This window comes from Mesoplodon densirostris, chromosome 1, assembly GCF_025265405.1.
Source record: "Mesoplodon densirostris isolate mMesDen1 chromosome 1, mMesDen1 primary haplotype, whole genome shotgun sequence".
Taxonomy (NCBI): Eukaryota; Metazoa; Chordata; class Mammalia; order Artiodactyla; family Ziphiidae; genus Mesoplodon; species Mesoplodon densirostris.
Genome location: NC_082661.1, coordinates 727,417 through 741,022, shown reverse-complemented (window position 1 = coordinate 741,022; position 13,606 = coordinate 727,417). Strand labels below are relative to the sequence as shown.

General features: G+C 64.8%; 1 protein-coding gene across 1 annotated transcript; it reads right to left on the bottom strand.

The window, feature by feature from the left end:
• Nucleotides 1-999: 999 nt before the first annotated feature.
• NKX6-2 (NK6 homeobox 2) lies at nucleotides 1,000-2,583 on the bottom strand. The gene is made up of 3 exons (XM_060091746.1): nucleotides 1,785-2,583; nucleotides 1,530-1,702; nucleotides 1,000-1,251 (listed from the first exon to the last, which is right to left on the bottom strand). The coding sequence occupies exons 1-3, from the start codon at nucleotides 2,581-2,583 to the stop codon at nucleotides 1,000-1,002; spliced, it is 1,224 nt and encodes a 407-aa protein (XP_059947729.1).
• Nucleotides 2,584-13,606: the final 11,023 nt, after the last annotated feature.

Sequence of the window (13,606 nt, the reverse complement as noted above, 5' to 3'; positions counted from 1 at the left end):
ACATAATCAGAGCAAAGCACCTCGGCAGGACCTAGGGCCCAGCGGCGCCCCTCACCGCCCCCCCCACCAAAGGGGAAAGGTACCACTCCGGGTGGGGCAGGAGCGGGGGTTCACCTGCCTTTTCCGGCAACCCCAAATGTGTTTTAATCTGCCCAAACCTCATCCACCTAAGCCAGCGAAACAGCGGGCCTCCAGAGCCCTGGGGAGGGCGCCCTGGCCCCAGCCCGGTGGAGTTGGGGAGAGGGACGGGGACAAGGGGTCCTACCTGCTGCCCCGCGAGCCACAGCTGCCTGCTGCCTGCGCCGGAGGAGCTGCCGCTGCCGCCGAGCGCCCAGCGCCCCGCTCCATCCCCCCGCCGTCGGCTCGGCTCCAGCTCGCTGAGTCCTGGCTCTTCGCGGCCCTCGGCCCCGGGCGGCCCCTTCCCTTGGCCGGCGGCCCGAGGGTTCTCGGGCGGGGCCGCCTTCCCCGCGCCGGGCCTCGCGGTGCCCTCGGTCCTGCGAGATGCTGCCACCCGGGCAACCCGGGACGCGAGGCGACCAGGACTCCATCGCGTCCCGATTCTGAGCCGGACCTGCGCCAGACCCAGGCGCCCCTCCGGCCGAAGGCACGGACCCCGGGCACTAAAGACTGAACAAGGGGACCCGGGACAGCGGGCCCCGGCAGAGGGCCGCGCGACCGCGCCTCGTCCGCGGTTTTCGATAAGGAAGAAACACGCGGTGCAGCCTCGGGAGCCACGGCTCCGACGGGGACGTGTTAAATAATTTATTGATTATACAAAGTGATTCCTCCTAGGACGCGCGGCAGCGGCGGTCCCGATCCCGCGCCCACGCCGAGGACAGGGACGCCGGCGCTCTGGGGTCCACGCACGCCGAGCCCGAGCCAGGCCGCTTTATAACTTATTCTGTAAAAATATATATACACACTCCGGCGCGGGCGGCTGGCGAGTGGCGCCGGCCCGCGTCCCGTACCCTGGTTGTCCGGCCTTTTGCCGCCGCGTCCTCACGAGGCGTCCCCCGCGCCGCCGCACGGGCTAACCAGCGCCAAGTTCGAGGGTTTGTGCTTCTTGAGCAGCCGCGTGATCTTCTCATCGTCCGAGTTGGGGTCCAGGGGTCGGTTGTACTCGTCGTCGTCCTCCGCGTCCGAGCCGCCCACCTTCAGCTTCTCGGCGTCCGAGTCCTGCTTCTTCTTAGCCGACGCCATCTCCGCGGCGTGCCGCTTGCGCCACTTTGTCCGCCGGTTCTGGAACCACACCTGGGGTGGAGGGTGCCCATCAGGCGGCGCCTCCCCAAGCACCCGGCCCGCGGCAGCTTGGCCCCTCGGCGGCCCGGCCGGAGACGCCGCCGGCCGCGCGGACGCGGAGGGACGCCCGAGGCCACCCCTCTGCCCGGGACCGGCCGCAGGGCTGGGCGCCCCCGGGACCGAGGCCAAGGCCAGCGGCCGTTCGCAGACCGTTCGCAGGACGCGGGGGAGCGGGTGGGCCTCGGCGCAGCGGGACCCGCGGGGGACCGCCCGGGCCGCAGACGCCTCACCTTGACTTGGCTCTCAGTCATACCCAGGGAGTAGGCGAGGCGCGCGCGCTCCGGCCCCGCCAGGTACTTGGTCTGCTCGAAAGTTTTCTCCAGCGCGAAGATCTGCTGGCCCGAGAAGGTCGGCCGCGAGTGCTTCTTCTTGCCGTCCTTGTCCAGGACCCCGCTGGCCTGGGCTGCAAAGGAGGGCGGGTGAGAGCGGCCGGAGGCCCCGCGCCCCCGCCCGCCCCACGCCGAATCCGCGCGTGGGCCACTTACCCGGGCCGGCCAGGCGCGGGTCCCTCCAGGGCGAGCCCTGCACCACGCCGGGCCAGAAGATTGGCGGGCGCCCGGGCAGCTCGGCCAGAGGCTTGGGGTAGCCGCGCGCCACGGCGGCCGCGGGCCCGAAGTAGACGCCGGCCGACGAGGCGAGCCCACTGAGACGGGGCAGGCCGCCCAGGAGGCCACCGCCCGCCGCGCCCACGGGCCGCCCCAGGATGTCGCTGATGCCGTGCGGGGTGCCGAGCGGCAGCTGCGCGCCCAGGCCGCCCAGCGCGGGCGCCTTGAAGCCGGCCGGGCCCTGCAGCGCGTACGGGAACAGCGACGTCTTCATCTCGGCCATGTTGTGTAGGGCGGCCAGCGGCGCGCTGCTCAGCACGAACGCGCCCGGGCGGTTAGCGTCCATGGGCGCCGCCGCCGCCGGCCCGGGCGCCCATCCGGGCCCCGCCGCCGCCGCCCGCGCCCGCCGGCCCGGGAAGTTTGCGCGCGACCCCGGCGGGCGCCGGCTGCAGCGGGGGCTCGGGGCGCGGGCGCCGACGGCGCGGATGGCGGGCGCGAGAGCGGGCGGCGGCTCCCGCGCGGGGTGGGCGGCGGCGGGGGTACTCCGCGCTGCGGCGGTGACGGCTCCGGGGCCGGTCGGAGCGGCGCCGCGCCGCGCGGGCTGGACGCGCTGATAACCGCGGGGCCCCCAGGCGGCGCGCGTGCTGATTGGCTGCCGGCGACCGCGGCCCGGCCATTGGCCAGCGCCCCCGCCGTCTGCGCGCGCCCCCGCTGGCCGCGCACTCCATGAAGGGCCCATTAGCCCGGCAGGTGCCTCCCGGGCTGTAAATTTGCCCCCTGATTTATCTCCCCGGGGACGAAATAAATCCCGTTGGATGGGAGTTTAGTTAGGCAAAGGTTTTAGTGGGAAATCAGGAAAAAATACGAGAACATATTTTATCACCGAAAGAATGCAGATTTGAGGATCCACTTGGCACACTCCGTGCGCCCCATTCGGTGAAGAGGCACAGGCGGGAGGGCGCGGGGATTCAGCAGGCACCTTCGGAGTCACAGTCCGCGCCCCGCCTTGCGGCTTCCCGGCCGCCCCGGGCTCAGGTTTGAGGGAGGAACGAAAACATTTCCGGGAACATTCTCCTCTGGGACGCAGAAGGGCGGAAGAAGCGGGACGTCAGAGTCCACGGGCCGAATGCTAGACTTGGCCCGCGAGAATCTGCTCTGGTTTCACCAACCAATGGCTGGCGCCGTGGCGAGGCCTGTCCCGGGGCCACACGCGAGGCTGCCGAGTCGCGCGCGCTGCCGGAGGGGCGGTACCCGGTCCCCTCCCTGCCCGCGGGACTGTACAGTGCCGGGTCAGGGCGCGGGGACCGCCCGGGCCTCCCGGTCAGGCGTTTCCCGGCCGCGAAGTCGCAGCTTGTTCCCGGGAGGCAACCTGAGTCCGGAGCTTGGACCTGGGCGCCCCGACCTAGGGCACAGCCGTTCCCTTGTGAAGCGCGGCCCGAGTCGGCGGTCGGGGACCCTGGCAGGCTCAGAGTCCCGGTCCCAAGGCGTGCGGGGCCACACTCAGGGCCTTAACGTGGGTGTGCGCCCGAAGTGCAGCCAGCGGGCAGAAGCGTGGCCTTCTGACGGGCACGCAGGGCCCATGGTGTCCTCCTCCGGGTGGAAAAGCCTCCCACCCCGTGGAATTGCTGTGCGGGTTCATGTAAGATCGCAGTGGACCGCGGGCGCCGGCGGAGAGCCAGTGCTGAGTACAGTTCTGGACGTGGCCTCCTTGGTTCTCTTGGGTGGTGTCACATAGCAATTACTAAGTGGCGGCTATTATTATTATTCGCTACCTGCTGGGAACGTGACGGGAACGTGTGAGAACCGACGGCTGCAGTTTCGCGGCTGAGCAGCGGTGTGCGCCAGGCCGGCCTCTCTTGGGCCTGGTGTGGTCGGTTAGCAACGACGTTCCCGTTTCACCCCGGCCGCCAGGGTTTCTGTGGCGCGGACGAAGGCGACCCTCTCGGCTCTATGCAGGGACCCAGCGTCCGCTGGCACTGAGGCCTTTGTGGGGGAGGGGGGGTCCATTTTCGTTTTGTGCAGTTAGCTTTCGGGTCTTGGCGCTTTGAGTCCTTACGTCAGATCGCCGCTCAGAAAGCCATTGGCCGCCGGGGCGGGGCGGACGTTCGGTAGCCGCCCCTGCCCGCGTGTGCGCGCACCGTGCTGTCCCGGGCGGCGCGCCGTGGCGCGTGGTGCCCCCGGCTTCGTGCGCGGAGCAGTCCGTGCGCATGGGGATTTCTCTCTTCCCGCTTCCTCGGCCGGGGCTGCACTCGCGGGATCCGGGTGTAGCTGCCCCGCGGGCGATCGGCACCTGCGGAGCCAGGCCCAGGATACCTAACAAGCGCTCACCTCTCGCATTCCCGTGCTACCTACGGGCGGCCAGGCCCCGAGACCCGCCCCGGGCCTCGCTTGAGCCCCACCGCCTCGGGCACAGCGTAGGTGCTCCCCGAGAGCCCAGCCGCAGGGAGGATCCTTCCCAGCTGGGTTTGGGGCCCTCTGCGCTCCTCGGAGGCGGCTAACGGGGTGGCCAAGGCTCGGGCTCTGAGGGGGGTGGCAGTTACTGGCTTGGGGGCGGGGCCAGAGGAGGCGGGGGCGGGGCCAAGTGAGAGGGGCGGGGCCGGGTCCCTACTCCCGGCACCAAGGAGCCGACTCTGGGCAGCTGTGGCCCGACAGTCCTCTGGGGCGGGCCGGGAGTGGCGCGCCCGGACGGGACGACAGGGCGCACTATCCTCCCTGCGACTCTGGCTCGGTGGCTGGAGGAACACCGCAGCTCTGGGCGCCGCGCTGTGGCTCCTCGAGCACCCGGGCTGGGTCCTCCGCAGCCCTTTTTACCGCTGAGGAAACAGACACCATGAGTCGCTGCCCGGGTCTGTCTGCGCCGCCGGGCCCTCCCTGGACTGCGGCCGGAATGCTTGGGGTCGCGAGTGGGGCTGCTTCTCCCCTGGCCGCAGCGTGCTCGTCTCTCCAGGGAGCCAGTAGCCCTGGGTGCAGGATGGGGGTCCGGAGTGCGGTTTGGAGGGCCCAGAGAAGATTGGGGGCGCCGGGGGTGCGGGGTGAGGGCGGCCTCTTCTCCATGCTCTCTGGCGGTGGGTGTCTCGGTGCCCTCCCCATGCGCCCTGTCCTGCCCGGCGCGCGGGGGTTCCCAAGCCCTGGACGCAGCCCCCCAACCCCCCCCCCCCCAGGACGCCACGGCACGGGACACCCTCCCCCAGTGCCCCAGTCCCGGATGTGTAGTCTTGTTAACTTGCTCGACTTGCCTGCCCGCCATCTCCGGGCGCTCCGAGGCTGCGCCCTCCACCTTCTACCCGGCTCCCACGCCACGCCCTCCTCCTGTGCTCCCGGGAGCCGCCCCCTGGGTAGGATCAAGGGAAACGCCCCTCCTCCGGGGAAGGTGCCGTGGCCGCCTGTGGGGAAGGAGCGCCTCTCGGCTCCCGCCGCCCGTGCTGATTGCCGCCGGGGTGGAGAGGTTCGCGAATGCCACCTCCTGGTGCTGAAGGAAAAGCCCTGCCTGGGAAGGCGGCGGGCACTTTGGCGCTCACACTTAGACGCTGTGGGAACACGCAGAGCGCGCGTTTGACAGAGACCTTTATTTAGTCAACGTTTATTTATTGGGCACCTACTAGGTGCCAGGCAAGCCCTGGGAGAGCCACGTGAACGCAGCGAACTCCACCTCTGCGCCCCACCCTGCCCCCAGGGGAGGAGCGGGTAATAAACAATAAACCAAAAAACTTCCGCAAGTCCCTGCAGGAGGGGAACAGGACCAATGATCGCTGGGAAGGGGGAGGTCAAGGAAAGGTCGTCCTCCTGGAGGGCCAGCCAGGGCCAACAGGTGTCCAAGCCCAGGGTGGGTCAGAGCCTGGCCAGCAAGGGGGGGGAGGGGGGGCGGAGAGGGAGGGGGGCAAGGGCGCTTGCACCTAGAAGGAGCTTGGATTCTATCTCCAACCACACAGGTACCCCTGGAGTTGGCAAAACACCTTGTCAAAGGACAGCTTTGTCATTTTGCGGGGGCTGATACCTGCTCGGTGGCTTCCTGCAAAGGGCAAAGGGCCCTGGCTTTGTCCTCCCATGTGTGAGCAGTTCTCAGCCTCTGGGAGCTTGAGGAGGTGACCACGCCTGGGGGCAGATTCAGGGGGCTGCTGACCCAGAGGTTGGTGGGTCAAGAGAACCAAGTGCCGCCCGCAGCTCTGGGATGACGGGGCAGAGGCGCGGTCACCTGGGCCCTGGAGCTGCAGGAACTCCCAGGTTCTGGAGATGCTGAAGGAGCCCTGCTGGCGCAAATCCCACCCCCTCCCAGCAAACGCCCGGGCCACAGGGAAGACCAGACCCCTGCCTATCCCGCCGGGCGCCCTCCACTGGCTGGCCCCCGGAAAGGCGGCTGGTAGGGGAGACCCGGCTGGTCACCAGGCCCCGCCTCACCCCTCTCCCACCTGCATTAGGGCCAAGTGACGCCCACCACGCTCCAACTCGGTCTAATCCCCACCTAGAGACCCGTGTGCCTCAGACCGAGGCCCCCTGTGGCTTCGCATCCCTCTGACCCCCCACACTGGTCTGTTTGCTGCCACCCTGCCTTCCGCCGGCCCCCGGACCGCTGTCCCCCCGTCTTCCTGTGGCTCACTTCCTGCTCCCTCGGCTCTGGGCTGGACCCTCACCCCCAGCCTCCACCAGGCTGGCCTGCCCCTCTGCACGGCAGCATCTTCCAGAGACTTAGCACCCGGGTGCAGGGCCCCCATGCTCCGGCTACCTGGAGGGCTGAAGAAGTGCTGCGGAGCCAAGGAATGAGCATGCACCCCGGTCCCAGGCTTCAAAGGGTTTTCCGAAGCCCGTGCTCCCCCAGGGAGATGGCACTGCTAAGAGGCTCCAGATACCCTGAGCCAAAGGGCACCATGGGCGTGTGGGCCCTGGAAGGGACGTCCCTGGGAAGATCCTGGCAAGACCCTGGGAGGCGGGGACCGTTGGTGGGTGGGAGGGGCCCCCGAAAGTATATGAAAGAAGCAGCAGAGGCCTGGGAGCCGGCAGGCCGAGGGGCCCCAGCTGCCCCACTTCCCCGATCTCTGGGGACCTCTTACCCCTCCCCCATCCTCTGTGATGCTCTGGCTTCATTGGACTTGAAGCCCCTCCCCAAGCCTGGGCCGGGTGGGCGTCTCCCACCTTGCAGAGCCCCTCCCCACACCCCCAGCTCGCCTTACTGCAGCTCCTTCACTTCTTTAAAGGTTCTGTATTTTGATAAATGTAATAGCCATAGAGGAGTCTACAGAGCTATACTTCGCATTCTTGTCGTACAAACCTGAGTCTCTTTTACCATTTAGCTGTGCTGGCCTCACCTTTCTCCTCCTGAAGGAAGAGCCCGTCCGCCAGGTGGAGACCTGACACAGAGGCTGGGCGTCCGCCAACACGCTGGTCTCCCAGGACCTGTGGCTGTGCAAGCCACCGGTACTGGGTGACGACCTCACGACTCTGGGTCATTCTCTCTCTTTTTTTTTTTTTTTGCGGTATGCGGGCCTCTCACTGTTGTGGCCTCTCCCGCTACGAAGCACAGGCTCCGGACGCGCAGGCTCAGCGGCCATGGCTCACGGGCCCAGCCGCTCCGCGGCATGTGGGATCCTCCCGGACCGGGGCACGAACCCGTGTCCCCTGCATCAGCAGGGGGACTCTCAACCACTGCGCCACCAGGGAAGCCCCTGGGTCATTCTCTCTTTGGGGCACATGGCCACAGGCCTATTGTGGCTGCTGGGAGGTGCCCACATATGAACGAACCCCTCTGTTGATTTAGGTCCATTTATTTTCATTCCCTTCTCAGGCAGCTTCTTAAGAGGGTGGCACCCTCCACCCTCCCTGGCCAGTGCATCTGGGCTCAGCGGGGCTGCCCTATCTGATGGGCAGCCTTGGGTTTCAGGTACCTGGCCTCTGCACTTGGGGCGGCTCTGGCCGTACTCCGACGGCCACCGGCATCCTGCGTGCCTGGTCTTCCTCCCTCTCGGGCCCCTCCCTCCTCCTCCTTCTCCTTCCAGGGTCCCTCCCCCAGGTCTGCTACCCTCCACTCAGCTCACATTCCCCGCGTGAATGTCCAACAGCCATCAAGGCTGTGCTGCCTCTTCCTTTCCAGGTGTCCTGCAGGGTCCTTGGTGCAGGACGGGCTCCAACCCACCAGGGGCCCAGGCTGCTAAGAGCTTGAGTGAAGGAATGGCTGGATGAATAACTCCCTGGCAGAGAGGATTTGGGGCTCAAGAGGGAAACGTCCGTGTGGGTCTGGTCCAGGCCAAAGGCTCGGACGAACCTGCCCCCCAGTCCCCCCTTCGCCCCGCCTCCAGGCCTGCCTGGCCCCAGCTCTGGGGCACCTTTCCTAGGGTTGCCATTTTGCTCTGCTTTCCTGCTTCTGGGTGGCGCCTGGCTCTGGGTTGGAGACTGTGGCCACCTTTCCCCTCAGCCACATCCAAGCTGGACCCGGCGAGGGCTCCGGCCCCCTCTCCACACCCGGGAGCGGGGCCACCGCTCCCTCCGGCTGCGGAGGGCCGGGCTGGGGTGTGTGCGCCCAGATGGTCTCACCTGAGCTGGAAAGCGTCCCCCAGCCCATGGCTGTGGAAACGGGAGCCAGGCGAGGGGCCCCGGGAGGAGGTGGCCTCTCCCCTGACTGCAGGTGGCAGGCACACAGCACCTCAGAAGCACTCTTCTGGGGTCCCAAGACTCTTGTCTCCCTCAGGAAAGGACAAAAAGTGGCAGCCGTAAATCCGCCCCCGAGCTCATCCCTGGGGCCTCGCGGCACCAGATGAGCTCTCTCCCGGGGGTCTGACCACGTGCCTAACACGCTAATTGGGCGCCAAGTACAAGATTTGTGTTAGCGCGTCTGCTCCAGTGCCTTTGCTGTGCTCCCAGGATGGGCTCGGACAGCGCTGGCCAAGGAGACGCTTCCGGAAGGGCTCCTGGCTACACTCCAGGCCGCTCCGGCCCCAGGGTGGGGCTTCCTGGTGGGTGAGGGGTCCAGCTGTGCCGTGGCCAGTGCCCTCCCATCACCCCCCCAACCGCCGTGCGGGGCCTGGGCTTGGGGCTCAACGTCTTTGTCCTCGTACCCCCAGCTCTTTATTAAGTGCCTTTCATGGCAGAGAGGGGCAGACAGGAGGCAGATTAATAACCGAGCCTGACAGACGCATGGTAGCATTATTGACACGGTGACCCCTGCACTGCTGCTGAGGGCGCTTGCGGCTACCTGGGGGAGGGGCAGCTTCCCTAGAGACCCGTCCAGGAAGTGGGGCTCAGTATTCAGGGGAGGAGCTGCCTATGATGGGAACCAATTTGCACTTTTAAAGGGTCACTGGGCAGCAGATGGGGGGCTGGATCAGGCAGGGTTTCAGGTAAGAGTGACGGGGTCCCCTCCCCGTTCCCGGGTGGGGGCCGGCACACAGGGGGCCTTGGTCTAAGGAAAGCCTTACAGCCGGTGCACAAGTCGGGGCTACTGTTTGCCATAGACTGGGCAGCCTGTCCTGTAGGCTCCTATACATGAGGAAGAGCCAGGCTGTGAATAACCCCCCTGACTTTGAGGCAAAGAGCACCCCACGCCCCTTGCAACACATGAAGGGCTTCCGGCTCCCAGCCCAGGCTGCCCGCTGCCTGGACATCCAGCTGTCTGAGCAATGCATCCGGCAGGGCTGGGGAGGGGAGTGAACTGGGCCCGGGAGCTGGTCTGGCACATGACCCCCAAAGGCTCAGAGGCTGTGTGCAGCTGCCAGGTCACTAAACCCCTCTGCCACGGGGGTAGGGGGTACGGGCACCCCCAGGCGCTGGTGGCCTGTGGCATCAGTATGTGGCTTGGTCTGCAGGGGCCCAGTGAGCTGCCTGAATTTCATGGTCTGGCTGCCTCTTCCTACAAAGGGCCCAGGAGAGGTTGTACCTAATTTAATTCAGCTAAGGAAGTTAATCCACCCTCCCAGCCAGAGTTCCTCCTGCCCGGCCCAGGGGACTGGCTTTGCTTCTCCTGGGAGGACCCCACTCTCTCTCCTGATGACCAGCTTGGCCATGTGATTGCTGTGGCCGGGGAAAGATGGGCAGGAGGACAGACGCCAGCCCAAGTGGAATCTTTAGGATCCCCCGTGTCCACCGGTTTCCTGGCTCTTTGTCTCACCATGAGAATGGCGTGTCCCAGACCTGCCCCAGGTGAGAAGACCGAGATTTGGTGGTGAGGATGTTTTTTATACAGCATTACTGAGCAGAAGCTGGCTAATATATGACCAGAGAGTAACAAGGGGCTCTTTCCAGACCCCCAAGTGAGGAGGACAATTTATGCTTTGAAGTCTCTAGTTGGGACAAACGTTTATTTGGGTGACCCTGGAGGGATCCGCGTGGTTTCCTCACTGTCACTTTACCTGGTTTATGGGGCAGACAAGGAGTGTGTCCCAGTGCCCGTCTCCAGGTCGTGCACGGAGACTTGAGGGGCAGAGACTGAATGCAAGTCCCTGCCCTCCACTGGCAGGGACAAGCTGGCGGGAAAGGCCTCTGGGCACTTACTCAGGGTCCTGGGACAAGGAGGGGCCTAGGGACTCCCGGAGGCTCCCTGAGGAAGGGACGGAGAGCTGAGCCTCCGGGAGGGTAGGAATTGAGGCTGGTTTCTCCTGCTCTCAAGGGAAGACTTACAAACCCAGGAGAGAGGCCCGCACAGGCAGGCCGGACCCCAGCCACCACACGACTGTCCTCACGGGTCTCTGGGAGCCCACGTGGCGGCCTCACCTGACACCCTGGGATTTCCACCGCTGGAAAGACCCCAGGAAGCCCCCGAGGGAGCAGTAGGCGGGGGCTGGAAACATCCAGCTGCCTAAAGAGTCGGAGGCCAGGGCAGAGGGCAGATGTCACCGAAGGGGACTTGGGCCAGACCACAGAGGCCAAGCACTGCATCCCTGCCCGACCCAAAGGCAGAAAGCAGGCGGCTGCTGGGTCCCCGACTCAGTCTGTGTGCGGTGCCCCCGAGGCCTCCCCTAGAGGCACAAACGTGAGGAGGGACACGGAGAAGAGCCTCAAGGCCCCTGCTCCCCAAGGCCCCTCCTCCCCAAGGCCCCTCCTCCCCAAGGCCCCACCCCAGAGGGTCGCCAAGATTTCCTCTGCAGCCCCTGCCCTGCCACCCGAGGGCCAAGGGAGAGCCTCCACCCAGCCTGGGTCTGGACATTCAGGGGCCTCTGGGCACACGGGGTGTCCCGGGCACACAGGGATGCAGACTGGGACTCCATGTGCTTTGTGGGCTGCAGCCATGGTGGAGACCGACTGACTGTAGAGTCTGGATTGTGGTTCCACCGTCGGGGAGCCCTTGCCGGCCCCAGGCCAGGGCCGCATTCTTGACATCTCTGGAGAGGTGACTGCTGTCAGAGATTTGGGTGGAGAGAAATTGCATTTTCAAACAAAACTTTTTTTCTGGTTATGAAGGTGACAGACACCAGGTGTGAAACATTGAACACGATGAAGAAAGTAACCGTCTGCCGCGTCTCAGCCCTCAGCCCCAGGTGGCGGTGTGGCCAGCATCCTGCCCACCTCTGTCCACTCACACTCCTTCACTTGTTCGTACGACTGCTGAGTGAGCACCTGCCGGGGGGAAGACACTGCCCCAGGCCCCGGGGACAGCGACGCCCAAGGACAGAACGCACAAAAGCCCCCGCATGTGGGAGGTCTCACTCTCTATAAGATCCGCCCCCCACAGAACTAACACACACACTCACACACACGCTCCTGTCTGTGCCCCTTTTCCCACGGGGCCTGTGTCACGGCATCTTCATGGAACCACTGTTCAGGGTCCAGAGTTGCTCGGTCCTGCAGACCAGTTTTGTGGGTGTCCCATAAAGGGTGTCACCTTTAGCAGTTATACTGGGAAGACCACGGGGTACACATGCGAAACCTCTGATATCCTTGTTAGGACAGATTGCTGCAAGCCCCTGACCGGATCTGAAGATTTCGGTATTAATCCTGTTGGTGTGTGTAGTTACAGCAGGTGTCTTTGGCCTTCTGTGATCTGACTTTGCGTCTTGCTTTCCTTCTCGCCTGTGGTTCCCCCAGTTCTCATCCTTTGTCATCCGGTCTGCTTTTTAGTCTCTTTTGGCTTGGGCACAACGTGGGGACCCAGGAGCTCCCCCGGGAGCCCTGGGCAGTCCAGGCGAGGAAGGTAGGGCTGTCCCTGCCAAACAAACGCAGTTTGTGGCTGACGTACAGACATCTGTGAGTAGAAACCGTGGGCCAGACAGTAAAACCTCTAAGGGTCATCTCAAGACAAAGCTCCAGTTGACAACAGTGGAAGCTACAAGCTTTCCTGAAGACAAACCCGGCACCAAAGTCCTTAAGAGTTAAAAAAAAAATGACCGAAATGCACGAAGAAGCAAAAAGAAACCCAGTTGTGGTCATGAACTTGAACTCACCTTCCCCATCCATGAAGGCCCAAGTCAGCTGCAGGGACGGGAAGGATAAGTGATCAATGCTGGGATCTAATAAATACATCGAATTCTCCGTCCTGGACACAGAGGCATGACAGAGTTACATGAGTTGACCATACATTATTCACAAAGAAGATATCAATAGTTTCACCAAAATAGACAGATTGCTTGTATCCTGGGAGCACAGTAACCCGGGGTGCGGCCATGTATGAAGTGTGAGACTCCCACGAAGACGTGCAAAGTGGGGGGACCCCGCTATGATGCACTTCTAATATACTAGCATTTTGGGAAAATCTACGCGTCGTTTCATCATTAAATATATGGACACTTACCCAAAGAAAAGTCCTGGAAATACCCATGGCACCAAACCTTGCCCTGGGGAGGAGCCTGGGGAGGAGCCTGGGGAGGAGGGGGAGGAATTTGGAGGAGAGGCGGGGCTTGGAGTGGAAGGGGAGGGCAGACCTTGCCTTCCTTCTTGTAGTCTCTGCTGCTCTCTTCGGTTTTTTCTATGAGCAGGGATTACTTTTATTTTTTTTTCGGTACATGGGCCTCTCACCGCTGTGGCCTCTCCCGTTGCGGAGCACAGGCTCCGGACGCGCAGGCTCAGCGGCCATGGCTCACGGGCCCAGCCGCTCCGCGGCATGTGGGATCTTCCCGGACCGGGGCACGAACCCACGTCCCCTGCATCGGCAGGCGGACTCTGAACCACTGCGCCACCAGGGAAGCCCAGGGATTACTCATATTAATAAGAACGACAAAGGCCCTCATGCTGGGAACTGAGTGGCCGTTGGTCATGACCGATGAGGCCGGGCTGGGGTCCAGGAAGACCTGCGTTTGTCTGAGCTCGAGGACCATTTTCTCCGGCCGAAGTGAGTTCGGAACAGCCTGCCCTGTTGGTTGTGGGTCTGTCGGCAAAACCAGCAACGCAGCAGGAGGAAGGCCGAGCCCGCGGGGCCAGGTGTCAGTAGGGTCAGAGGGCCGAGGGTTGTGGCGGGTCAGGCACTGCCCGAAGCAGTCCGCAGGGCGAGGTGGTCTGGCCCCGGGGTGCCCGTGACGCCCCGTCCTCTGAGCCAGTACCCCTGGCTGGCTCCTAAGTGCAGCACGAGCCTGCTGGGCCGCAGCCTCGGGCTTATCTGCGAGCCGGCCTCGCCCGCTCGAGGCCCTGGCTTTCATGAGCCTCCACTGCGGACTGCACCCTGTGGGAGCTGCACCGCGAGGCCATCCCTGTGCCCGCGTGGGAGCTGTCGTGAGTGCGAGGACTTCGGGGCGGGTCCCCGCAGCAGCACGGCCTCCTCAGGGCCGCCCTGCGCTGGGAGAGGCCCGTGTCGGGGAGGACCCCTCCAGCCAGCGGCCGAGCTCCTTGCCGGGAGCGCACCGCCAGGCACG

What these genes read in the sequence shown, in the direction of transcription:
- NKX6-2 (XM_060091746.1), bottom strand. Translation starts at nt 2,583, where the DNA reads ATGGGCCCTTCATGGAGTGCGCGGCCAGCGGGGGCGCGCGCAGACGGC. An exon ending in CCCGCGCCTGGCCGGCCCGG is followed by an intron (nt 1,703 to 1,784) that starts GTAAGTGGCCCA and finishes CCTCCTTTGCAG; the next exon opens with CCCAGGCCAGCGGGGTCCTG. An exon ending in TGACTGAGAGCCAAGTCAAG is followed by an intron (nt 1,252 to 1,529) that starts GTGAGGCGTCTG and finishes CCTCCACCCCAG; the next exon opens with GTGTGGTTCCAGAACCGGCG.